Genomic DNA, 26,190 nt, shown 5'->3' on the forward strand with positions numbered 1-26,190 from the left:
GAACCCTGCGTCCTGAGTCTGTTCCTGCCTGTGTTGCCGTTTTTCTGCTCTGTATCTCCTGTTTCCCGAAGGTGCCTGAACGCACCCTGTCCGGTTGCCGGGCGACGTTGCTAGGCGGGTGATCTCTCGATTACCCGCACCTGCTTCTCATCAGCTTCGGCACACCTGGTCCTGATCATCACCCCTTCATAAGCTCTGACCTGACATCCATTCCCTGCCGGATCGTTAGCCATAAACAGTATGTTTTGCCAGCGTATCAGCCTCTGAGTACTAGCGTTAGTTTTGTTGTTTTTTGCACCTTGTTGACCTGCCTTGTACTTACCTCCGTTTTTTCTGTCTACAGTCATTCTCCCGGAACCTTCACCCAACCCCTGCCGTGCCATCAGTTCATCTGCCACTTCACCACCACCTACTCATCTCCGCCACCCGCTCCGTCTCCTGGACTATTCTGCATCTTTTATCTGTAAATAAACACTCACATTCGTTCAACTCACCTTGTCCTGATCTGCTTCTGGGTTCGGTCTTAGAGAACCGTGACAGAACGATCCGGCCATAAATGAACCCAGCGGACCTGGACTCTGTTCGCCATGCCATTACCCATCAGGAGATGATGTTGGGACAACACAACACGGCGCTACAGGAGATAGCGTTATCGGTTCTGAACTTTTCTACCAGTCTGACGAAGATCCAGGCTCAGCTCAGTTTGCCGGTGGAGAATCCACCACCGGTTTCACCTCTCTCGCCTGCCGCTTCTGGAGCTGTGCCCTTCAGTGAGCCCAAGGTTCCGACGCCTGAGAAGTATGAAGGGGATTTGGGAAGATGCCGTTCCTTTCTTATGCAGTGTGGATTAGTGTTCGATCTACAGCCCCACTCTTACGCCACAGACAAGGCTAGGATAGCCTTTGTTATTGAATTGCTGCGTAGTAGAGCCCTGGAGTGGGCTTCAGCCGTATGGGAACGACAGGACACCTGCATGGCGTCATACCAGCAGTTCACGGCAGAGATGAGGAAGCTGTTTGACCATCCAGTCCGAGGTAAGGACGCAGCTAAGCGCCTGTTTTCTCTTCGCCAAGGAACTCGCAGCGTTGCCGACTCCGTAGTCGAATTCAGGACATTGGCTGTGGAGAGTGGGTGGAATGAGGAGTCACTGCAAGAAGCCTTTTACCAGGGGCTGTCGGAGCAACTCAAGGATGAGTTGATCTCCTATCCGGAGCCTAGTGACCTGGACAGTTTGGTAGCTTTGTCTATTCGGGTGGATAACAGAGTTCGCGAGAGAAGGAGGGAGAAGCAATGGGGCCCGTCCAATCAATCCGCTTCTCAGTTTCCAGTCGGGTCAGGAGGTGGACCAGAATGCGTCGATCATTGTCCACCACACGGGATTAGTGGAGAGGTCCTGCCTCCAGATTCTGAACCCATGCAAGTGGGGCGGCACGGGTTAACCAAGGAGGAGCGCCAACATAGACGTAAGACCAACCGCTGCCTCTACTGTGGTAGTTCGGGACATTACATCTCCACTTGTACCCAGCGGCCGTCAAACTGCTCGGCTCGCTAAAGTTGGGAGGACTTTTAGCGAGCCAGTTTCAACCTCTCAATACCCCTGTCAGACCCCGTTTCCCCGGCTACCCTCATGAACAGGAATCAGAGTTTAGCGATTAACGCTTTCCTCGATTCAGGTGCCGATGGAAGCTTTATTGATGCCGACGTGGTGGAACAGCTGGGGCTTTCCAAGGAGCGATTACCGGAAGCCATTGAAGCTACCACTCTGAACGGCAGTAGTCTGGCACGTATCACGATGAGGACTGAACCGGTTAAGATGCTGTTGTCAGGGAATCATTCTGAGGTTATCTCATTCTTCATTCTGCCTTCTTCCCATGTTCCTCTGGTCCTTGGATACCCCTGGCTGAAAGAACACAATCCCACGTTCGATTGGGTGACTGGCAAGGTAACTAGTTGGAGCATTGATTGTCATGCTAACTGCCTCAAGACTGCCTGTTCCCATTCTGTTCCCAGTCAGGTGATTGAGGCTAACCCCCAGATTTGTCCCTGGTTCCCGAGACATATCACGATTTGGGGGAAGTGTTCAGTAAGCAGAGGGGCTCTGTCACTCCCTCCCCCACCGACCATACGATTGTGCCATAAACCTGTTCCCTGGAGCTGCCTATCCCAAGGGACGGTTATACAGCATCTCCCGACCTGAACGTGAGGCTTTGGAGACCTACATAAAGGAGTCCCTAGCTGCTGGTCTCATTCGTCCCTCGTCATCACCCCTGGGGGCAGGATTCTTCTTTGTGAGTAAAAAGGATGGCTCTCTTCGACCTTGTATTGATTATCGGGGGGTTGAATGATATCACGGTCAAGAACAAGTATCCCCTGCCCTTGATGAGCTCTGCTTTCGACTCCTTACAGGGTGCTACTGTGTTCACCAAGCTGGACCTACGCAATGCGTATCATCTGGTCCGGATCAGAGAGGGGGACGAGTGGTTGACTGGTTTCAATACACCGATGGGTCATTTCGAGTATCAGGTGATGCCGTTTGGACTGACCAATGCCCCAGCAGTGTTCCAGAGTATGGTGAATGACGTCCTGAGAGATATGATCGGTCTTTTTGTGTTCGTTTACCTGGATGACATTCTTATCTTCTCGAAGGAGCCTTCCAGCCACGTCCAGCATGTCAAGCAGGTTCTGCAGCGAATGCTGGAGAATCGCCTGTTTGTGAAGGCCGAGAAGTGTGAATTTCACGCCCACACTACATCCTTCCTCGGGTACATCATCTCCAGGGGAGAGATTAGGATGGACCAAGAGAAGGTTAGGGCGGTTCTGGATTGGGCCCAGCCCGGTACGAGATTGCAGCTCCAGAGGTTTCTGGGGTTTGCGAATTTCTATCGGCGATTTATCCGTGATTACAGCCGTGTGGCCGCTCCTTTAACTGCCCTGACTTCTAGTACCAGAACCTTCAGTTGGAATCCTGAGGCGGACCGAGCATTTCTGGATTTGAAGAGGCGATTCACCAACGCTCCGATTCTCTCTCAACCTGACACTGCCCGTCAGTTTGTCGTTGAAGTGGATGCGTCTGATGTGGCGCCATCCTGTCCCAGCGATGCTCCACTGACGGTAAACTCCATCCCTGCGCCTACTACTCTTGTCGTCTACGGAGAGGAACTACGATGTGGGTAACCGGGAGCTTCTCGCGGTGAAACTTGCCTTGGAGGAGTGGCGCCACTGGTTGGAGGGGGCGGAGCAACCATTTGTTGTCTGGACTGACCACAAGAATCTTGCTTACGTGCAATCGGCTAAACGTCTCAACTCCCGTCAGGCCAGGTGGTCGTTGTTTTTTGGACGCTTTAATTTTTTCCTTGACGTTCCGACCGGGGTCTAAGAACGGCAGAAGGCGGACGCCTGTCCCAGATGTTCTCCAAGACGGAGGAGAGTGGGGCCAAGACTGAGACGATTCTTCCCCAGAACCTTGTCGTGGAGCCGTTATGTGGAGGATTGAGGAGGAGGTTATGGCGGCCCTTCGGACGCAGCCCGGCCCCGGTAACGGTCCACCCGGTCGGTTGTTTGTGCCTGAGTCGGTTCGTTCGGCTGTCCTCCAATGGTCCCACGCCAGCAAGATGGCTTGTCACCCTGGCGTGGCTCGGACGATGGCGCTTCTACGCAGACGATTTTGGTGGCCTGCCATGGGAGAAGATACTCGGAGGTTTGTTGCTGCCTGTCCAGTTTGTGCGCAGAACAAGAGTGCCAATCGGCCCAGCTCTGGACTTCTTCACCCCCCTACCGATCCCCGCGACCATGGTCGCATCTGGCTCTGGACTTTGTCACTGGGTTGCCCTCTTCTGAGGGGAACACGGTCATTCTGACTATTGTGGACCGATTCAGCAAGTTCGCCCACTTTGTGCCCATCTCCAAGCTTCCCTCTGCCTCTGAGACGTCCAAGATCCTGGTTAGGGAGGTTTTCAGGGTCCACGGATTTCCCAGTGACATAGTTTCCGACCGTGGCCCTCAGTTCACCTCTGCTGTCTGGAAATCCTTCTGTTTGGCCATTGGAGCTACAGTCAGTCTTACATCTGGATTTCACCCCCAATCTAATGGACAGGCGGAGAGAGCCAACCAGAAGATGGAATCCACGCTGCGCTGCCTTGTTTCCTCCAACCCCACCTCTTGGGCCTCTCAGTTGCCTTGGGTTGAGTATGCTCACAATACTCTCCCTACTTCTGCCACTGGGATGTCTCCCTTCCAGTGCCTATACGGCTACCAACCCCCCTTGTTTCCTTCTCAGGAGAAAGATCTCTCGGTTCCCTCTGTCCAGGCCCACATTCGTCGTTGCCACCGGACCTGGCATCGGGCCAGAAAGGCCCTCCTTAGAGTTTCTGACCGGTATCAGCTCCAGGCGAATCGTCGCCGTATTCCAGCCCCCGCTTATGCAATCGGAGATGGGGTCTGGTTGGCTACACGGGACCTTCCTCTGCGGACTGAGTCAAGGAAACTGTCGCCGAGGTTCATTGGTCCGTTTGTGGTGGAGAGAGTGATTAATCCTGTTGTGGTTCGACTCAAGTTGCCTAGTACGCTCAGAGTCCATCCCACCTTCCATGTCTCCTGCCTCAAGCCTGTTCTCCTCAGCCCTCTGTTGCCCCCTCCTCCTCCTCGGATGATCGGAGGAGGTCCTGTCTACACGGTGCGCCGCATCATGGATTCCAGACGGCGGGGCCGGGGTTTCCAGTATCTCGTGGACTGGGAGGGGTATGGTCCTGAGGAGAGGAGTTGGATTCCTCGGCGTCAGATCCTTGATGCTGACCTCCTTCGTGACTTCTACCGCCTCCATCCTGGCGCTCCGGGTAGTCCGCCCGGTGGCGTTCGTCAGAGGGGGGGTACTGTCATGAACCCTGCGTCCTGAGTCTGTTCCTGCCTGTGTTGCCGTTTTTTCTGCTCTGTATCTCCTGTTTCCCGAAGGTGCCTGAACGCACCCTGTCCGGTTGCCGGGCGACGTTGCTAGGCGGATGACTCTCGATTACCCGCACCTGCTTCTCATCAGCTTCGGCACACCTGGTCCTGATCATCACCCCTTCATAAGCTCTGACCTGACATCCATTCCCTGCCGGATCGTTAGCCATAAACAGTATGTTTTGCCAGCGTATCAGCCTCTGAGTACTAGCGTTAGTTTTGTTGTTTTTTGCACCTTGTTGACCTGCCTTGTACTTACCTCTGTTTTTTTCTGTCTACAGTCATTCTCCCGGAACCTTCACCCAACCCCTGCCGTGCCATCAGTTCATCTGCCACTTCACCACCACCTACTCATCTCCGCCACCCGCTCCGTCTCCTGGACTATTCTGCATCTTTTATCTGTAAATAAACACTCACATTCGTTCAACTCACCTTGTCCTGGTCTGCTTCTGGGTTCGGTCTTAGAGAACCGTGACACTCTCTTAAGAAAACGTTTACTGAATCTGATCTGAGGGGCTCCACCTCTTATATATTTATGAACCCAAAGAATGTCAGCCATGCCAGTCACACACTTGGTGCCAATGGAGGGCTGTGGTCTCTTTGGTGCCTGCTGTTTTGGTAAGGAACTCATTATGGGGATAGTGTAATAGTGTAAAGAAGAATAGTGGGAAAGGGACATATGACTCACCCTGGATCAGGAGATGCCCTGTTTTAGTTGCACCGTGCCACCGCTGCTGTCTGCTTTAGTGATGATCGGTCTCCCATCCTTTCGACGCCAGGTAACTGTAGGCGACGGGGAAACCACGGGCGACACAGGGCAGCGTGACATTCTCCCCCACATCCACTGTCATGTCATCTGGGGGTTCTGAGAATAGAGGGGCCGCTGTGGGAGAAAGAGTGGGAGATCAGCATGAAGTTCTCTATAATCAAATACAGTGTTTAAAAAGGACATAGATCTACTCTGTTCAAAATATATAAATAGTCTATTACACCTACATGGTTTAGATAAAGGATGCAATGCCTTACCATTATTACTGGTTATCTGAAAGTGGCATTAATTCAGTAAGGCTAAAATGGCTGCCCTCACCTCCGACCTCCAGAATAACAGTAGCAGACGAGGTTCCAGCAGGGTTACTGGCCACACAGCTGTACTCCCCAGCATCCATCTCCTGCACCCCTCGGATCTGCAGCGTCCCACGATGCACGTCCTGCTCAGCAAAAGGAACTGAGCCCACCTGTAGATCACCTGAGAAATTACAAGAAAATGACACACAGACACAGTGATTCTTTGTTTAATGCAAATATCAACCTAATGAATGTCATTTATCATAACAGATTACACAAGTGATTAGACATAATCCTATCTAGTGTACTATTGACAACGTATCACACAAGTGATCAGTGTTTTACCTTTGGACCATTTGACCAGAGGTAGAGGAATGCCTGTGGCTCGGCACTCCAGAGTTGCATCACCTCCAACTGCCACCATCACAACCGGTTTCACCACCCAGATACTGGGTTCCTCTGTATGGAGGAAGGGTGAACCAAGATAAAACTTAAATAATAAACATGATCAAAACATTTGTATTATCTACCAAATCAGCAGACATGCTCACAATGCTATATGTGATCAGAATAGCAAATTAATGTGAATTTAATTCAGTCAATTGACTGGGCAGTGGCCCAGACAGGAGATAAAAATAGAAGTATCGCTGCCTGTCATTTCACACGCCTTGTACGTCTGCAGAGACGTGACAGAGACAGGCGCTACAGGAGCCGAGAGAAAGAGACAGTTGAAAGGATGAGATGATGCATCCTGCCAGAGCCAGGTTGATGGTGTCTTGACAGATCAGTGTTGTTAAAAATGACACTCCCAGACAGTGAGTATAATACAAGCACACCCCCGGGAGAAGCTGCCATGGTCCATCAGTGCTGTACCCTCTGTCAAGCACTCAATGACAGCAAGGCTAAAAATACATCCTGAGGACTGTCAACCCTGCCAACACAGGGAAGCTATAACCCAGATATATGCCACTGTCAATCTAAACTCTCCTCACAGCTAGACAACATAGCCCAAACACGATGGATCAGGGAGACATTCATTCATAACAGCACTCAACAAAGTTTTCTCACAGAAACCATAAAAAAGTGACCCTACTCTGAACTCTGAAAATGTATGCCTGGGGTAAAAGTGGTAAAGAACTAGTCTTTAAATGGAAAGCCCACATCATAGCCTTTATAGCGCTGTCTCACTCAACCTAGAATAGGACTGGGACTGATAGACATCTCTACCCACCTGCATAATTGAGAGACACAGTCTGAGTGGCGGTTCCAGCCTCGTTGGTCGCCAGGCACGAGTAGTTCCCAGCATCCTCGGGGAGGGCATCTCTGATTGTTAGGCCTCCATGGTTGGATATAGTCATCCTGTATTATGTAAGACAGACATCAGTCATGGGAATTCATGTTTGTTGATTTAGATGATTACAAATAAAGATGTCTTCGTGAAATTCATCACTAGATGTCCAAGGAACATTTTGGATCGCTTGAGGCATATCTCTTTTGAAAATGTATTTATTGGCAGCCATATAATGTAAATGTACCAAAAATCTGGAATAATATAGTTTTGTGGTTAGCTGTAACTGTAAAATGAAGCAAACGAGATGTGACATTTATATATTCATAGTAGGCTGTTAAAATAGAATCAAACAACTCTCTGTTGCTGCTGCCGTGTAGGTGTTGAGTGGGCTGAGAGTTCCTTTACCTTGGCCGATTAGTGAGGAACATGTTTCCATGACTCCAGAAGAGCTGGGGAGGGGGGGAGCCGGACGCTGTGCAGACGAGGCGGACCTCAGACCCCCTGGAGAAGGCTTGGCTCTGGGGGCTGACTACCACAGAAGGGGCCTCTGCAGAGAGACAGAGAGGGTCCATAGGAAAGATCTGATGACTCATGTCCAAGTCATGGCTGTATGAGTAATAATTTATTACATGCAGAGCTGATCATGGCTAAGCAGTGGTAACCTCTGCTAGTCTGGGGGCAGAGCATGATTAACCGGGAGGGCCTGACGTCATGATCACAGTGGATCACAGTCAGAGACATGTTTCAAATTTGTTCATCGTTTTCAAACACATTATAAGCCTCTGAGCCCATGTCCATCATAGAAGCCACAATTTTCAACTTGCATCAATTGGGCTGATTTGAAACATGTTGTGACTGGGAGCGTTTCTGGAGAAGTGGATAAGTCATGCTACTAAGGCAGTAATGGAAAGCAGATGCCAGAGGCCTGGAAAAGCTATGGAGGAGGCCCTTGTGTGTTAAGTGTTTAAACAGATGATCGGTACGGTGTGGTTGGGGTGCGGTGAGCTACAGTACCTGGGACGAGCAGCCACACTGTGACTCGGCTGTCTCCGTTGGCATTGGTGGCCACACACTGGTACTGGCCAGCGTCCTGGGGCTGCACCCCACTGATCTCCAGGAAGGAGTTGGGCAGGACCCTGACCCTCCCGGAGGCGGCCAGGATAGTGAGGCCTGCCCGCTGCCAGGTCAGGTTGTGGCGCATGGAGCCCTCCAACTGGCAGGCCAGCACAGCCACAGCACCCACAGTAGAGCTCACGTTCACTGGGGCCTTCAGCACCGGAGGAGGCTCTGTCTCATGGGAAACACAGAGTCAACACAGTGTGACAAACAACACATTATCAGCAGGCACTAAACAGTTCAGTTTACAGTCAATGTAAACATTTGGAATTACATGTTTTGTATCAAAGTGGTATTTATATCAGCAATATATAAATAAGATAAGTATTTTGGAAAGCTTTGACAACATTAGCTAAGTGATCTGTGTGTGTGCGGGTGTGTGTGTGTTCTGACATACCTCTCACGGTCAGCTGTGTGAATGCTCTTCCCAGTCCTGCGCTGCTCTGAGCGATGCACTCATACGGACCCTCATCCTTACCTGAGGCATGTGGAATTTCCCATGATGCTTTGCCAGAGAACCTGAGACACATGAACAGATAGCTGACAGGTGAGTGATGATGGGAACAGGATACTGTCTTACACCACTGACAAATTAGCCTCTCTGGCACAGAGACACAGTGAATACCTCTCGTCAGAGGTCGGCATTATTTCATGTATGTAATTCAAAACAGAGTGTCAGAACAGTATAGTCCCGTGTAGCTCAGTTGGTAGAGCATGGCGTTTGCAACGCCAGGGTTGTGGGTTTGTTTCATGTATGTAATTCAAAACAGAGTGTCAGAACAGTATAGTCCCGTGTAGCTCAGTTGGTAGAGCATGGCGTTTGCAACGCCAGGGTTGTGGGTTTGTTTCCCACGGGGGACCAGTATATATAATGTATGCACTCACTAACTGTAAGTCGCTCTGGATAAGAGTGTCTGCTAAATGACAAAAAAAAAAAACAGTGAGAGATTTTTTTTTGCTTTGTTCATTTTCCAAGATGGCACAATCGAATGCGTAATGTACACAAAATCTACTGTGTATACCCGTCTCCTGATTGATGCACCAATAAAAGGCAACAGAGTCTAACGGCACTAATGTCTTGCAGAGCTGGTAACTGCAAACAGTGCACTTTGTCATACCCCATGACCTAATTAGCTGTTTTACAGCGGGTATTGAGTGCATATGGCTATTTCATCCAAAAGGAGGGCAAGTCAAGTGTTATAGTGTGTTCAACAAACAGAACAGACGAAGACTCACTGGAACAACTTCTCCTCCCCAATAGCCACTCCACTCCTGGTGAACCTCAGCCTATAGGGAACGTCGCTCTCTACCGAACAGCCAATCATAGCGGGTTGCATATAAAAGCCGTTCACCACCTTGGGCATGCTCACCGCTGGGGGATCTTTGTCATGACAAAAAAGAGAGGAGGGAAGAGGTCACACAAAGGACTAGGTATGTCTGTGAGACATTATGGTGGAGACTGAGGAGAGGGATCTCTTACCTGGGATGATGTTTGTGTAGGAGACACTGGACAACCTCTGGAAGCGGTATCCTTCCTTATCCTTCCCTGTCACCTTGAGGAAGAAGCTTTGGGAAGGAGTGCGAAATTCTGGGACATTCCAGAGTCCTAAGCTGCCCCTGTCAGAGGGCAGAGGCACGGGGAGGGTGCGTAAGGAGCGTCCTGAACCTGAAACTAACTCCATGTGACTCAGCTGACCTGGGGGCTTCAGTCCTGTACACTTCAGCAGCACATGGGCTGGAACTCCTTTGGAAGGGGAGGGGAGCCCAACGTTATTCAATGCAATCACGTATACATACAAAGATATAAAATTGCATGTACACTTTACCTTTGATGGGTCTCTCCCTGGTATGGTTGAACTCAGACACTGGTATACTGGAGAACCCAGCCCGAAAGTCCAGATTGCTGACCCCTGTAACTCTCAGAGTGTGACGACCACCGCAGCCCACCTGGACATAGACAGGACATTCAGTTGTTGTATTGTGCATCAGAGGTGACTAAAGCAGTTATCTCATTCTCAATGCAGGATGATCACGTCAGGAGGATCTACTGTAGAGTACCTTCAGAGTCCAGGCTCCAGGTCGGGGGAACTTCAGGTTGACAACACGGGCAGAATTTGGAATATTCAACAGCTCTGTGAGGCCCTGCTCCACTCTAACAATGTGACCTAAGCAATTGACACATAACAATATAATTTCAAAATGTTAAATAACATCAATGTTCAGCCAAATGGATATCACAGGAGGTTGGTGGCACCTTAATCGGGGAAAACACTCTTGGTAATGGCTGGAGCGGAATGAGTGGAATTTTATCAAATACATCAAACACATGGTTTCCATGTGTTTGATGCCATTCCATTCAATCCATTCCAGCCATTATTATGAACCATCCTCCCTTCAGCAGCCTCCACTGATGAATATATAGTATTATTCTCAAGTAGTGACAAAGTTATTTGATATCTATACAACGAGAATACATAATGAAAGCATGGTGTACCAAGGGGATCCCTGAGCTCGATCTGAGGGGCTGGCCCACTAAGTGACACAGTGACCTCCTTCAGGCTGGGGTCAAAGGGCACCTCCCACTGGTTCTCCTGAGCACTGTCATGATTGGAGGAGAGCAGGTGAACCTTCAGGGCCTGCACTGTCTCCTCCACCCACTTCAAGACCTGGCAGGAGAGAAGACTTCATCTCAGCAAGACAGCAGCACACCCCACACAGCTAGAGGACAGATTAGACAGGGGTGGTCTGGGACTTGTCACAATAGACTAGACTATATAGATAGACTTTCTAGCAAAGACCTCTACTAGAAACCCAATGAGAGGGAAAAGGAAAGGAAGGATGTGCATGTGACCTCATGACCTCTCTCTGATTCTGAAACTGTCTGCTTTAACACTGCAAGCTGGTCTTTGTCTTTGAACCATCTTCCATCGCCAAAGTATGTCTCAAAGGGATCTTCCATAAACAAAAGGAAAGTGAAACAGCTCAACTGTCAAAAAGATAACATACAGTTTTCTGCACTCTTAAGCATGAATTCCCCAAAGGAGTTTCTCTCACAGTGGAAGGTAGCACACTTTCTGACAGAAAGGGCCATGCTTCTGCACACCGCCTTTAATGAATCATGGCATTGGTTCCCCTGTCCTGGCTTTACAAAAATATGGGAGAGATCTATTCCAGATTATTAACAGGTCCAATGTACAGGATCAATTTAGGCTAGAAATGGCTTACTCTGTGTTATCTGTCAAATTGGCAGGGTTGGGTACATTTACATTTTAGTCATTTAGCAGATGCTCTTATCCAGAGCGACTTACAGTTAGTGAGTGCATACATTATTTTTTTATTTTTCATACTGGCCCCCCGTGGGAATCGAACCTACAACCGCCATGCTCTACCAACTGAGCTACATCCTTTCTGAATGTAATCCATTACAGTTACTAGTTACCTGTCCAAAAAATTTTTAGCAGTAACGTAATTTTTGGATTACCAAACTCAGTCATACAATCTGATTACTTTCAGTTACTTTTAGATTACTTTCCCCTTAAGAGGCGCAGGTTAGTAGCTGACACAGCCACAAAGTCATAAAATCTGATTTTAACCCTAACCACACTGCTAACCCTAATGCCTAACCCTAACCGTAAATAACCCTAACCTCAACCACACTGCTAACCCTAATGCCTAAGCCTAACCTTAAATTATGGCCAAAAAACACAATTTTGTTTTCATACATTTTTACAATATTGCAAATTTGTACTTTGCAGCTGGCCCTGAAATCACTCAGTTCTGCCTCAAGGACAAGACTCATCCCAATAAACGTCAACCTGCTTAAGAGGCATTAGAAGAAGACAAAAATGTATATTACCAATTCTACATCTATTGCAGTATAAATCAATGTTAGAGTTTACATAGCTGGCCATAAATGGATGTTGTATTTTACTTAATGGGTTGGTTATGTAGGCTTCACTGCCTTCTACTACAGATAATAATATGATTAGGCTATATCTTACCATAAAAAAAAAAAGTATGTCATATTTTCAGTCATTCCAATTAATTTAATACCCCTTGTCTTCAAAAATAGGACTTGGAAATATGGAAATATAGATTAGCCAAATTGTTTTACCTGAGTATAACCCAAAAACGAAGGACTAATTAGCCTACTCCGTTGTTTATGATGGACTGATAGGGCTCGTTGCTTCAAGTTGAAATATAAATGCTGCTCTCGGAATGGCATGCTTTGGGCACTACCGAAAGTGGTATTTGCATGTGAAAAATGTATTCCATAGGCGTATTGTTTACGTTTATGATGGTGACACTTTGATATATCGACTTCGACATTGCTCTTCCTAATATTTATATTTTTCTTAATTCCATTCTTTTACTTTTAGATTTGTGTGTATTGTTAGACATTACTGCACTGTCGGAGCTAGGAGCAAAAGCATTTAGCTACACCCGCAATAACATCTGCTAAATATGTGTATGTGACCAATACAATTTGATTTGATAATTTGCAGCCGATTCTTTTGCAAAACGTTTCTTAAATGGAAGCAAACGGGGAGGGACCTACCTGAATTTGTCCAATTTAAACTCTCGTTTTGCTCTGTTTGCAGTCGCACAATTGGAAGACATAGCTTGTACTGTAGTTTACAAAATCCTATTCCTGCTCTTTTCCTGCGATCCATCAAATGCATTATGTGTCATCATAGTGGTCTCTGATTTGTGGTCACACTCGCTCAGGCAGAACAATCTTAAACCTGGCATTTTATCAATGCTGATTTGAACGTCATTGAGAAAACATAAAGGTGCTAGAGGTAAGCATCTACTTTTTCAAAAGTATCTGTAATCTGATTACAATATATTTGCTGGTAATGTAACAGATTACAGTTACAGTTTTTTTTTGTAATCCATTAGGCTACATGTAGTCTGTTACTCCCCAACCCTGCAAATTGGTTGGGCTTTAAATAGCGGATGTTACCTGAGAGGACTGGTCTGGTCTGGGGTTGATGGAATTGTGGAGGCTTCACTCTGAAATGATGGTCATTATCTGGTTCTCAGAGAACAGATTAACCAATGCCTGGCTTCCGCTGAGTCTGAAATAAGCCTGGGTGGCTTTATTACATTCAATTCCAGGAGTAATCATCACTGAGTATACTTTTTTCCCTCGACTATTACTGTAGAATATTGGACAGGTCGAATTTCAATGTTTGATTATATACTCAACCCTCTAGGTGAAATCATGCTGGTGGTTAGGATTCAGAAGAAAAAACAATGTGTCCTTTCCCCTTTACAGGAAAAGAAGAGAAGAACCCGTTGTATAACTGAGTCTCATTTCACTGACCGGACCATCCTTTTTCCATCTTTCAAGTGCTTAACAAGCAACTGTGGTCTTGTATTTGTTTTGACCCCATAATCCTGAGTGCAGACATTATGGTTGCATTGTGTCCATAATAAAACAAACTGAAAACATTGCTTCAGTGGCCCCTCTGAGAAATGGGGCTTATTCAACAAATCTTAATATATTTAGTAATAATGGAGAAGATTGAAGTGAGCAAAGCCAGCCCACTGGGTGCTGACAGCAGCTGGTTCCTCTCTGAGTTTACAGCTGGAAACAGCTGTAATTTCTGCCACATGTGCAGCCATCCCCAGCAGAGCAGGACACTGATATAGAGTGACCTACATCTGCCTCAAACCGCTGTCTATTTCATCTCAACCACCTAGTGAGACTCAGAGACATCCATCTCCCCACAGCCTTACACACTTAAACATTAGGGTTACTCAAGGGTTCTTTGGGAAGGGTGATGGTTCTATGTGGAACCCTAATGACTCAAATAATCATTTGAGCACATCAATTGTTCTTTACAGCTCTTTTAGCGATAATTAAAATGTATGGGAGGTGGCTCAGTATAATATTCTGGGGTGTGGTTTGCGCACAGCTCTTTTTGTGCAACCATGAGTGAGAGTGTCATTACAGTTCATCTAATGTGTTGTGTTATGCCATTACATATTATATATGACTATGTCCAGTGATTGTGTCTTGTGAAAAACCCATGCATAGCCTTCAGTCAATTGAGAACAGTTGACTAAATCAGTCAGTGGTTCTCAATTCTCTTCTCAGGGGACCCCCAGATGTTCCAGAGGTAGCTCACTTGTCTCAACTTGTCAATTAACACAATAATAACACCTATGGAATTCTATCAATATAATTTGGCTGACCAGAATAAAAAACCCTGTATGGTTTTTCAAAAGGATCTACAAAGAACCTTTCAGATTGAGAAATGTTATATAAAACCTTTTTTAATGGTTGTTTATAGAACCTTAGGAAAGGGTTCTTTGCAGCACCATACATGTTCCATTTAGAACCTTATGAGCATGGTTCTTTATTGAACCTTCAAAAAAGCATTCTATATAGCACCAAAAAGGGTTCCGCTGTAGTTACAAGCCAAAGAACCCCTATTTGGTACTATTTAGAACCATTATTTTAGTGTGTAGACAAAGGGACAGGGGGGACAGGGGAGACACAGAGATAGAGCTGATGCTGTCTGGTCTGGCCAAGGTGTGTCTCGAGGAACATGCTGTGTTCTGCTGCTGGTGCTACAGCCACTCCCTGCTAGAGCCATGGGGAATCCAGAGGATCTACGGGTCTTTGAAACCTCATCTGCTGTGTCTCGGCTGAACAGGCACATGGCGTTGTGTCAGGAAGAAGCACCTCCGCTATTCTAGGAATAGAGAAAGGAGGGTGGGCAGAGGAAGGTCAGCTAAGCCTAAGGAGATACACTGTTCTTTTCATCCTCCAGCTAGGTTGTTTTCTACAGGGGTTCCTCCTCCTCATGGCCATTTGAAACCCCCCAGCAGACCGCCTGAATGTTTCTCCCATTGCTGTTGGGGAACCTATAGACCACAGCCCTCCTTGCAGAAAGGGGTCTCCCAACTCCGGCTCTGGGGTTAAGACGCTACCACCATCACTGTGAGAGAGGAGACAGGGTGCCAGGAACCAGGCTATTAGGCCAAATCAGTCCCAAATGGACCCCCGTTCTCCTATTGGATGGGATCCTCAAAACACCTACCTTTCCCCCAGACAACAGGCAAGAGTCTAGCACATCTGTCTTCCTGTCTCTGAGAACAGGTCTATACTACAGAGACTGGCTTTATTCACTAACCTCAGGAACACAACAGAGGATACGGGTTAACTGGATTTAATTTATATTTTTAAAAACACTCCTGTCCCTTTAACTCACTACTGGGCCCACATGATGAGGAAACCATTGGGCCAATGTTACGAGTGGTTATTTTATGGAAGGAAGTCCAGCCACTTCAGTGAGGAGTGCGTGTGGAGTTGAAACACAGAGACACGAACATGCATTAGCCAAGCTGCTGACAAGGTGATCATAGTCTAGAGTAGTTTATAGATGGACAGCAATAACCCATGAGCTCATGGCCGGCTCACGTAATAGAAGAGACATCATCCATGTACACGGATTAGTGCATGGATGAAACCTCACAGAGCCCAGAAAGATTTCTCTTGGCCAGGTTCTCAGCCCTCTCACATCCCTCACACACTGAGAATTGAGGATGGCCTCCATGACCATTAGGACCAGAATCCAAGTTTAAACAGCGCATTAGTGTTATTTTTCTGCCCGAGGGCTTGTTGGCAGATTGCTCCAGTGATTAGAACAAGTTAAGTATTAAGAGTTTAAGGAGTGTCACACACAAGGTTTCACAATGAGCTGTTGTGTGTGGATTTGGAGCCAGCCAAGAGGGCAGCTGTGTTGGAGAGGAAGAGGGAAGCCTTGACAGATCATATCCTGGGATTAGAGAGTAAAATAAGCAGTCTGTTTTCCCTCCACATCTCCGCCTAAGACCACAAAAGATTGTGTATATTTGATTTGGCCGCAGTTTATTAAACTGATATTAAGAGGGAAGATTTTAGTTCAATTTGAGGTATGTGGTTTCTAAGGATTAAAGGATTTACATTAATTCAGTAATACCATGCCACCCAGGAGTTACAATCCTACTGGGTGTAAATACAGTACATCTGAAATACAATTGTAGTTCTGTTGATCCATGCTAAATGAGTGGAGAGCTTGCAATTAGCATAACATTTGAAAGGTGAGAGGGGTCACTTTAAAACATGTAAAGGCAATCCAACCTGGTCTAGCACTATCCACACTCTGGCCAGCTGGGGCTCACAATGAGTGGACTGGTTTCTGTTGGTGGTGTGAATGTGGTCCCTCAGCACTTCACTATTTACCATTACACTCAAAAAACTGTGGAGGTTATGAAGTGTTAATAGAACCCGATCCAACACACATACACACACGCACCATATATACAGTACATACACATGAATACATAAAGACTGACATGATTTGAAAGAAAGCAGAAACATATAAAAACACACATAGAGAGCTTGGTTCAAGGGTTCAGTGAGCCACATCCCAGTGAACAGTCATACTTGGCTCCAGTGTAGAGCTGCCCCTTTCCTCAGCCCAGCCATCTCCTGTGATGACATGCAGGATACCAGTGTCTCTCCCAAAGGAAACTCTGGCTTCTTTTAAGTTTGACTGGGAGTTATTGAGCCCCGTTGATTTAGGTTTCCAAGATTTGGGGTTCAGTTACATGCTGAGATAAAGGAATCACTCACCCCTAGTTCCTGGTACATTTAATATGCACTTCAAAAATATTTTATGTGTGTCAATAAAATATACTATGACTACATGTATGGGTGATATCAGGTTCATATCGCTATTCTTTCGACTGCTTTTACATATAAAATATTCTCCATTCACCATGTGTTCCTTTGAACCCGCCTGCATTTTTTTTACCCATGTCCTGAAGAGTCTATAAACCTATCATTTTTACAGAAAAATCACACTATGGTTGACCATTGACTCAGCACAACCTCATGAGTGTGCTTGAAAAAATATATATACATTAGTTTGATGACTCTCCTCTTCTGATTCTCACCTCATTGACCTGCTGCTTGTCCAGGTGGAAGATCTGTCCAGAACTGGTGGCAGCGATCTCCTCATAGGCTCTGTACCCAGGCTGAGAGCGGTCTCCACAGTCCCCAGTTAGCACAAACACAACCTGGGTGCACACAGAGGACAGCAGTGGATGGTTATTACTACTGAACTTTCATGAGATTACTGTAATCATACATTACAATCACACTCTAATTTGGGTTTTTTGGTAACCCAGTGCTGGGTAAATATTGGAAGGAACACATGCTGGGTTATTTTGACCGAGCCAGTTGGACTGCGTGATTACCCAAACATGGGTTAATTTAACCATCATTTGGGTATTTATTACTTTCATGCTGGATTGACCTAGCAGCTTGTAATCCTTAGGTAATTTTCAGGAGGCTTAGCTTACTGTGGGTGTGGCTTTCTGATATATCTTATTGGCCACCCATGATAGTAAATGCAATTCCTGTTCATCATGTTAATGTTATATACTGCAAATGTATTTTAAAAAATTGGGCGTTTTTCACATTCTACTACAATATTATCATAAGGTATGCCACCTTATTGCACCCCAACAATGGGATTTACATAGGCTTTTATGGAACTCATACACTTCTGTAAGAGACTGTATGTTATTTATTCTATTTTATTCCATGATATTGTTGTTACAAAATAGATTTGTTTGACTGTGATTAAGGCATGGGAAAATAAGAACATCTGCTAGGCTAAATTAACAAACTAGGCATGCATAGCTCACCGCATGATCCTCAAACCAAAGCCTGGCCAAACTCATGTATCTAAAAGTGAATTCAAAGGCACTGTACTTCTAAGTAATTCGTTTTATTTTATACAGCCGTAATGCAACATTTATAGGCATGTTGTTGAAGTGCTGTTGTTGATGTGTTGTTGAAATGCTGAGTGTTCCTGCCAGCCTGTAGCGTGTCACAAATGTTTCACCATTTATTTCTTAAATGGCAGGCTATAGCCTTGAAATAATAATAATAATATAGCCTAAATAATTAATTTTAGTTCCTTCTTAAGCTACCTGGCTTGTTCCTGACTGATTTAGAGTTAGTATGTTGTTTAATAGCCTGTTGAAATGTTGAATGTCAATTGATAGTGACAAAGTCACACATTACTTCCCAAGTAAAGTACATTTTTTGTCTCCTTGGCTATATAATCATAGAGGCTAACCAAATATATCCCATATGCATTGGAGTCTTGTCTTTCCCTGGCATTTTACAGCTTGTTTCTAGCATAAAGCATTAAGGACTAAAACTTTATTATAGATCACTTTATATAATCAGGTCCATTACATTTTGTTTTTCAACATCTTAAGCTAACAAGGTTTAGGCCTATGCTTTTAGCCATTTTCTTTAACAAAGGCCACAATACCCTCACATTCTCCCTCAATTTGAGCCCTGGTTTTAACTTAACACACCAATCTCTTCACTGACACTGAGCTATTTAAGGAGTGCATGGTGACTGAAGGAATTGGCTGACAAAATCTATGGATAGTAGACTATAATTTCATCTGTCAAACAGGTAGGCATACCTCTTATTTATTGAATAGGAAGAAATAGCCTCCAGCCCTCTTGTTGTTAGTAGCCTAAAGTCAAATTAAAATGAAGACTGTTTAAATGAATTAGGCCTTCTCAAATTAGCCTACTTTCAGCACCCATTCGCTGTCTATCTCCACAGTTGCCGCTTCATAGTAATGCAAGTTATATAAATTACTTGAATATGGCTTATTGTGAGGTCAATAACTGATAAATAGCTTCATTATGGGAAACGAAACATCAATAAAATCAATTATAGCAGTAGCAAGCTTACATCCAGTCCTCCTTCTCATCTTCGCGCTCTCCTTTTTAAACTGAACAGGAAATCAGTAGGCCTAGTGCTCACGCACAGAATAGATATAGCATTTTTTGGAAAAGAAAAAAATATTTTCTGAAGAAGCCTTTGACTCACCTCCTGAAGTGCCACCTTACACAGCACAGTCATTGGTTGGGCAGCACAAAATAGTTTACATCAGCAAGAGCAGGGCAGGCCAGGGCTCAGGAATGGGAACACCTATCCATTGCAGTGTGTAATGCAGTGTAGCCTAGCTTTATATACACCATCCCAGCAGCGCAAAAACTCGGGAAGGAAGTACATTTTCTTAGAAATATAACTTTGCCCTGTGCTTCTCTGAGCATGCTCTTCGTACAGGCCTATAGCCTATAGTATAAGCTATGGATCATTTTATTGTGACCACACTATGCACACTTGATATTGCACGCCGAGCAGAGAATGAGGGATAAGGGGTATCATCGGGCACACATGAGATACTATAATAAGCAACTAATTCTCAAACCCTGACCAATATGACATTTGATCGATTACAAATGACATGACCCTCCCCTGGACTAAACAAAAAAATACTAAATCCTTCCCCTGACTGAAATGTAAAAAGCATGACCCTCCCCCATTTTCATAACTGTGTACATTTCGACAGCTCCCTAAGCCTCATAGAAGCTATACATGTGTCAACGTTCAACCTTAACATATGATAATTATACAACAGAACACATGAACAGGAATTACATTTACTCTCACAGGTGACTGAAAATAACTATCTGAAAGCCACACCCCTACTAAACTACACCTCCAGTCTTCTGATCTGACCTGCTGGGTCATATCTCAATAACCCAGCACCAATAACCCAGCACCAATAACCCAGCACCAATAACCCAGCATCAACAACCAAACCTTGCTCTTATTAATCCTTAAGAGTCTATTAATGCACCAGTGCATCAATCTAAGTAACATAATAAAAAAATCCCCATCAAAATACGTCAGTTTAAGCTAGCATCTGCAGTGGAAGGTGGAAGGTGGCCGAGCTACAGCGGTGTTTGTCAGACTACGAGACATCCCCAAAAACTCTATGGAAAGACGAACACGAACACGATGGTGTCCCGGGACTCGTCTGATGGTAACTCATAAAAATGAATGGAATTATGGAGGTAGTTTTGTGGCAACAAAAATAAGGGGTTAAATATGTGTACAAAAAACAAAAATATTTCCTGAGCTTTCTTGTATCTCCCAGATATACAGTACCAGTCAAAGGGTTGGACACACCTACTCATTCCAGGGTTTTTCTTTATTTGTTCTATTTTCTACATTGTAGAATAATAGTGAAGACATCAAAACTATGAAATAACACATATGGAATCATGTAGTAACCAAAAAAGTTATAAACAAATCAAAATATATTTTATATTTGAGATATAGCCACCCTTTGCCTTGATGACAGCTTTGCACACTCTTGGCATTCTCTCAATCAGCTTCACCTGGAATGCTTTTCCAACAGTCCTCTGTAGCTCAGCTGGTAGAGCACGGCGCTTGTAACGCCAAGGTAGTGGGTTCGATCCCCGGGACCACCCATACACAAAAATGTATGCACGCACGACTGTAAGTTCCCACATATGCTGAGCACTTGTTGGCTGCTTTTCCTTCACTCTGCGGTCCAACTCATCCCAAACCATCTCAATTGGGTTGAGGTCGGATGATTGTGGAGGCCAGGTCATCTGATGCAGTACTCCATCACTCTCCTTCTTGGTCAAATAGCCCTTACACAGCCTGGAGGTGTGTTGGGTCATTGTCCTGTTGGAAAACAAATGATAGTCCCACTAAGCGCAAACCAGATGGGATGGCGTATCGCTGTAGAATAATGTGGTAGCCATGCTGGTTAAGTGTGCCTTGAATTCTAAATAAATCACAGACAGTGTCACAAGCAAAGCACCCCCACACCTCCTCCTCCATGCTTAACGGTGGGAACCACACATGCGGAGATCATCCGTTCACCTACTCTGTGTCTCACAAAGACACGGCGGTTGGAACCAAAAATCTCAAATCTGGACTCATCAGACCAAAGGACAGATTTCCACCGGTCTAATGTCCATTGCTCGTGTTTCTTGGCCCAAGCAAGTCTCTTCTTCTTATTGGTGTCCTTTAGTAGTGGTTTCTTTGCAGCAATTTGACCATGAAGGCCTGATTCATGCAGTCTCCTCTGAACAGTTGATGTTGAGATGTGTCTGTTACTTGAACTCTGTGAAACATTTATTTGGGCTGCAATTTCTGAGGCTGGAAACTCTAATGAACTTATCCTCTGCAACAGAGGTAACTCTGGGTCTTCCTTTCCTGTGGCGGTCCTCATGAGAGCCAGTTTCATCATAGCGCTTGATGGTTTTTGCGACAGCACTTAAAGAAATGTTAAAAGTTCTTGAAATTTTCCGGATTGATTGACCTTCATGTCTTAAAGTAATGATGGACTGTTGTTTCTCTTTGCTTATTTGAGCTGTTCTTGCCATAATATGGACTTGGTCTTTTACCAAATAGGGCTATCTTCTGTATACCAATCCTACCTTGTCACAACACAACTGATTGGCTCAAACGCATTAAGAAGGAAAGAAATTCCACAAATTAACTTTTAAAAAGGCACACCTGTTAATTGAAATACATTCCAGGTGACTACCTCATGAAGCTGGTTGAGAGAATGCCAAGAGTGTGCGAAGCTGTCATCAAGGCAAAGGGTGACTACTTTGAAGAATATCAAATATGAAATATATTTTGATTTGTTTAACACTTTTTTGGTTACTACATGATTCCATGTGTGTTATATCATAGTTCTGATTTCTTCACTATTATTCTACAATGTAGAAAATAGTAAAAAATTAAGAAAAAACATGGAATTAGTGGGTGTGTCCAAACTTTTGACTGGTACTGTAGGACAGACACTTCAAAACCTTATTCCTTATGATAAAATGTTTTACTGTCTTTTCAGCCATTTCTTAATGTGTTATTGAATGCGTTTCTATGGACTAGACTTTTAAAGGTTAAAGAAAACAACCCAACTAAGTGACCCAACGCCTACAACCCAGCAGTTGGGTCAACCAAACAACCCAGCATTTTCTTGACTGCAATCATTACCTGTGACTGTCGGAGCTGCACCAGCTGCAGCACGTCCCGTTTGAGGCGGTAGTCTTTGGCCCTGGCGTCAGTGAACACGTAGATGAAGGAGCCTGGTAGGGACACCTCCAGGGCCTTCTTTATGGCTCCTATACTCATCTCTGGACAGTCTCCACCTCCCTGAGAGAAGACAACACACAGACATTGATCCAACGCCATCAGTGAGGGCCTCTATAAGAACAGGAAATGCATCACTATGCATAGTCTAAAGACCTGTGCTGTATAGCCTAACCATAATCCTATTTAGTGTAGAAACCTATACTATACTGTATTGACTGTACGTAGAGACTATGAGTGTCATTTTTAAGTAGTCTGCATATCTACACTACCAGCCAAAGGTTTGGACACACCTACTCATTCAAGGGTTTTTCTTTATTTTTTACAATTTTCTACATTATAGAATAATAGTGAAGACATCAAAACTATGAAATAACACATATGGAATCATGTAGTAACCAAAAAAGTGTTAAACAAATCAAAATATATTTTATATTTAAGATTCTTCGAAGTAGCCACCCTTTGCCTTGATGACAGCTGTGCACACTTGGCATTCTCTCAACCAGCTTCATGAGGTAGTCACCTAGAAATATTTTCCAACAGTTTTGAAGGAGTTCCCACATATGCTGAGCACTTGTTGGCTGCTTTTCCTTCACTCTGCGGACCAACTCATCCCAAACCATCTCAATTGGGTTGAGGTCATATGATTGTGGAGGCCAGGTCATCTGATGCAGCACTCCATCACTCTCCTTCTTGGACAAATAGCCCTTACACAGCCCACTAAGCGCAAACCAGATGGCATGGCATATCGCTGCAGAATGCTGTGTTAGCCATGCTGGTTAAGTGTGCCTTGAATTCTAAATAAATCACTGACAGTGTCACCAGCAAAGCAACCCCATACCATCACACCTCCTCCTCCATGCTTCATGGTGGGAACCACACATGCGGAGATCATCCGTTCACCTACTCTGCGTCTCACAAAGACACGGGGGTTGGAACCAAAAATCTCAAATTTGGACTCATCAGACCAAAGGACAGATTTCCACCGGTCTAATGTCCATTGCTTGTATTTCTTGGCCCAAGCAAGTCTCTTCTTATCATTGGTGTCCTTTAGGAGTGGTTTCTTTGCAGCAATTTGACCATGATGGCCTGATTCACGCAGTCTCCTCTGAACAGTTGATGTTGAGATGTGTCTGTTACTTGAACTCTGTGAAGCATTTATTTGGGCTGCAATCTGAGGTGCAGTTAATTGCCGATTTCTGAGGCTGGTAACTCGAATGAACTTATCCTCTGCAGCAGAGGTAACTCTGGGTCTTCTTTTCCTGTGGTGGTCCTTATGAGAGCCAGTTTCATCATAGCGCTTGATGGTTTTTGCGACTGCACTTGAAGAAACTTTCAAAGTTCTTGAAATGTTCCGTATTAACTGACCTCGTTTCTCTTTGCTTATTTGAGCTGTTCTTGCCAGAATATGAACTTAGTATTTTACCAAATAGGGCTATCTTCTGTATACCAACCCTACCTTGTCACAACACAACTGATTGGCTCAAACGCATTAAGAAGGAAAGAAGGCAAAAGGTGGCAACTTTGAAGAATCTCAAATATACAATATATTTTGATTTGTTCAACACTTTTCTGGTTACTACATGATTCCATATGTGTTATTCCATAGTAAAAATAAAGAAAAACCCTTGAATGAGGAGGTGTGTCCAAACTTTTGACTGGTACTGTACATATCCTGTATAGCCTATATCCATCCTGGTCTACAGATTGATATAAAGTACAGTATGTACAGCCTATCATATGGAGTCTGGCGGATGTTCTGGCAGAGATGGTACACACTTGGACAAACAGCTCCTGCAGATCCTGCTGGAACTTCTTTGGGTCAGTGGTGATGGACACAGGGCCAATGTCTAGAAGAAAACATACTGTGGATGTTATTAACATTATACATGACGAATGGCTGGATAATCAAAGTACAATCAATCAATACTGAATATGAAAGGAAAAAAGGTAAGTCAGTTGCACTGAAAAATGATAGGGTGCTTGATTATCTACTATGAAAACTGCAGGTCTTTCCTATTTAGTTTTTTAGCTCTTGGGACATAATCAAAATGAACATATTGGGAAAAGGACGTTGTAGTTGCCACATACAGTAATTCAAGTCCTCAGTCATCCATGATTTCTGGAGTTAATAGCAAAATGGAGGCACTACACTCCAAATTTTAACAGCAGTTCATGCTGCTCAAATAAAATAAAATAAAAACTGTATTTGTCACATGCGCCGAATACAACTGGTGTAGACGTTACCGTGAAAGGCTTGCTTACAAGCCCTTCCCAACAATGCAGAGTTTATAAATAAAAATTAAATACTAACACAAGAGGAATAAAATAAAACACACAAGAATGGAGCTATATACAGGGAGTACCATTTATGGGCGCCGAGTGGCGCAGTGGTCTAAGGCACTGCATCGCAGTGCTAGCTGTGCCACTAGAGATCCTGGTTCAAATCCAGGCTCTGTCGTAGCCGGCCGCGACCGGGAGACCCATGGGGCGGCGCACAATTGGCCCAGGGTAGGAGAGGGAATGGCCAGCAGGGATGTAGCTCAATTGGTAGAGCATGGCGTTTGCAACGCCAGGGTTGTGGGTTTGATTCCCACGGGGGGCCAGTATGAAAAAAATAATGTATGCATTCACTAACTGTAAGTCGCTCTGGATAAGAGCGTCTGCTAAATGACTAAAATGTAAATGTACCAGTACCATGTCAATGTGCAGAGATTTGAGGTAGGAATTGTACATGAAGGCAGGGTAAAGTAACTAGGCATCAGGATAGATAATAATAAGAGTCAAATAAAGAACAGAGTAGCAGCAGCAAATGATGATTGTGATTGTGAGTGTATACAGTGTAGGGTCAGTGCAAGATAGAATCATTGCAGATAGTTCGGGTACCATTAATTGATTATTTAGCAGTTTTATGGCTTGGGGGTAGAAGCTGTCTTGGTCTGAGAGCCGATGCTCCGGTACCATTTGCCGGTTGTGTCGTGCTTAAGAACAGCCCGTAGCCATGGAATATTGGCCATATACCACACCCCCTCGTACCTTATTGCTTAAATATAGCATGTCTGTGGAGGTATTGTGCCATCTCTTCAAAATGCCCATGATGACTGAGTAATCATTAGTTGTGTTTAGTGCTGAAGTCAGCACTCTCTGTTGGGTGACCTGAACCCTTCTCATACTGCAGTAGACCTCAATGTGACAAATAACAGCCTGCTAAGATCTGACACTTATTTGGAATCCTTCAGGGGCTGATCGATGGAGCAGTAAACATTAACCAACACACAGAGAATATATTGTGTGTCATATAGAATAGCTTGCCATATAGAACAGTATTTCACTCTAGTGTGAGGGAGAGGCAAGTAGGTTGGGGTGGGGGCAGTGTGTGTGTGTTTGTGTGTGTGCTTCAAGCTTTGCCATCACATTGCTTACCAAATATAACTATTAAACCTTGATAATACGTGGACATGTCAGAATGTCAGACTGTCTGGTGAGTATTTCTTTATCCCTCTCTCTCCCTCTGTCTTTTTCTTGTCAGGCATTTTAAGGCTTTGTCCCCACTTCAGTCATAAGAGTCCATACAACATGGACATTGTCACGCCTCTTTGTCACCCAGTTTCTTTGCAATCTCAGGAGGCTTACAATGTCCCCAAGGGCACACTACATTAAACACAGATAGAATGTGTGACGTTAGTGTAGCTAGCTGAGCACGCCATCCCCTTCCCAAACTCCAGCCCTTCCCCCCAGGGTTGGTTACTGGGGCTGGTA

At 45.0% G+C, this 26,190-nt stretch overlaps 1 protein-coding gene across 1 annotated transcript; it reads right to left on the reverse strand.

Annotated features, from left to right (window-relative positions):
• Nucleotides 1-5,681: 5,681 nt before the first annotated feature.
• LOC123488349 (hemicentin-1-like) lies at nt 5,682-24,544 on the reverse strand. The gene is made up of 16 exons (XM_045219255.1): nt 24,523-24,544; nt 24,211-24,281; nt 22,336-22,494; nt 17,366-17,488; nt 10,905-11,076; nt 10,469-10,575; nt 10,237-10,357; nt 9,891-10,154; nt 9,647-9,791; nt 8,808-8,929; nt 8,309-8,581; nt 7,700-7,841; nt 7,235-7,362; nt 6,349-6,462; nt 6,026-6,184; nt 5,682-5,821 (listed from the first exon to the last, which is right to left on the reverse strand). Exons 1-16 carry the CDS (start codon nt 24,542-24,544, stop codon nt 5,682-5,684), a joined length of 2,262 nt encoding a protein of 753 aa, XP_045075190.1.
• Nucleotides 24,545-26,190: the final 1,646 nt, after the last annotated feature.

Source organism: Coregonus clupeaformis, unplaced genomic scaffold (assembly GCF_020615455.1).
Source record: "Coregonus clupeaformis isolate EN_2021a unplaced genomic scaffold, ASM2061545v1 scaf2197, whole genome shotgun sequence".
Classification (NCBI taxonomy): domain Eukaryota; kingdom Metazoa; phylum Chordata; class Actinopteri; order Salmoniformes; family Salmonidae; genus Coregonus; species Coregonus clupeaformis.

Coding starts and splice junctions, on each gene's coding strand:
- LOC123488349 (XM_045219255.1), bottom strand. CDS start 24,544: ATGACTGAGGACTTGAATTACT. Junction 11,077..17,365: donor ACAAGCAGCAGGTCAATGAG/GTGAGAATCAGA, acceptor CTCTCCTGCCAG/GTCTTGAAGTGGGTGGAGGA. Junction 5,822..6,025: donor TGTTATTCTGGAGGTCGGAG/GTGAGGGCAGCC, acceptor TTTCTCCCACAG/CGGCCCCTCTATTCTCAGAA.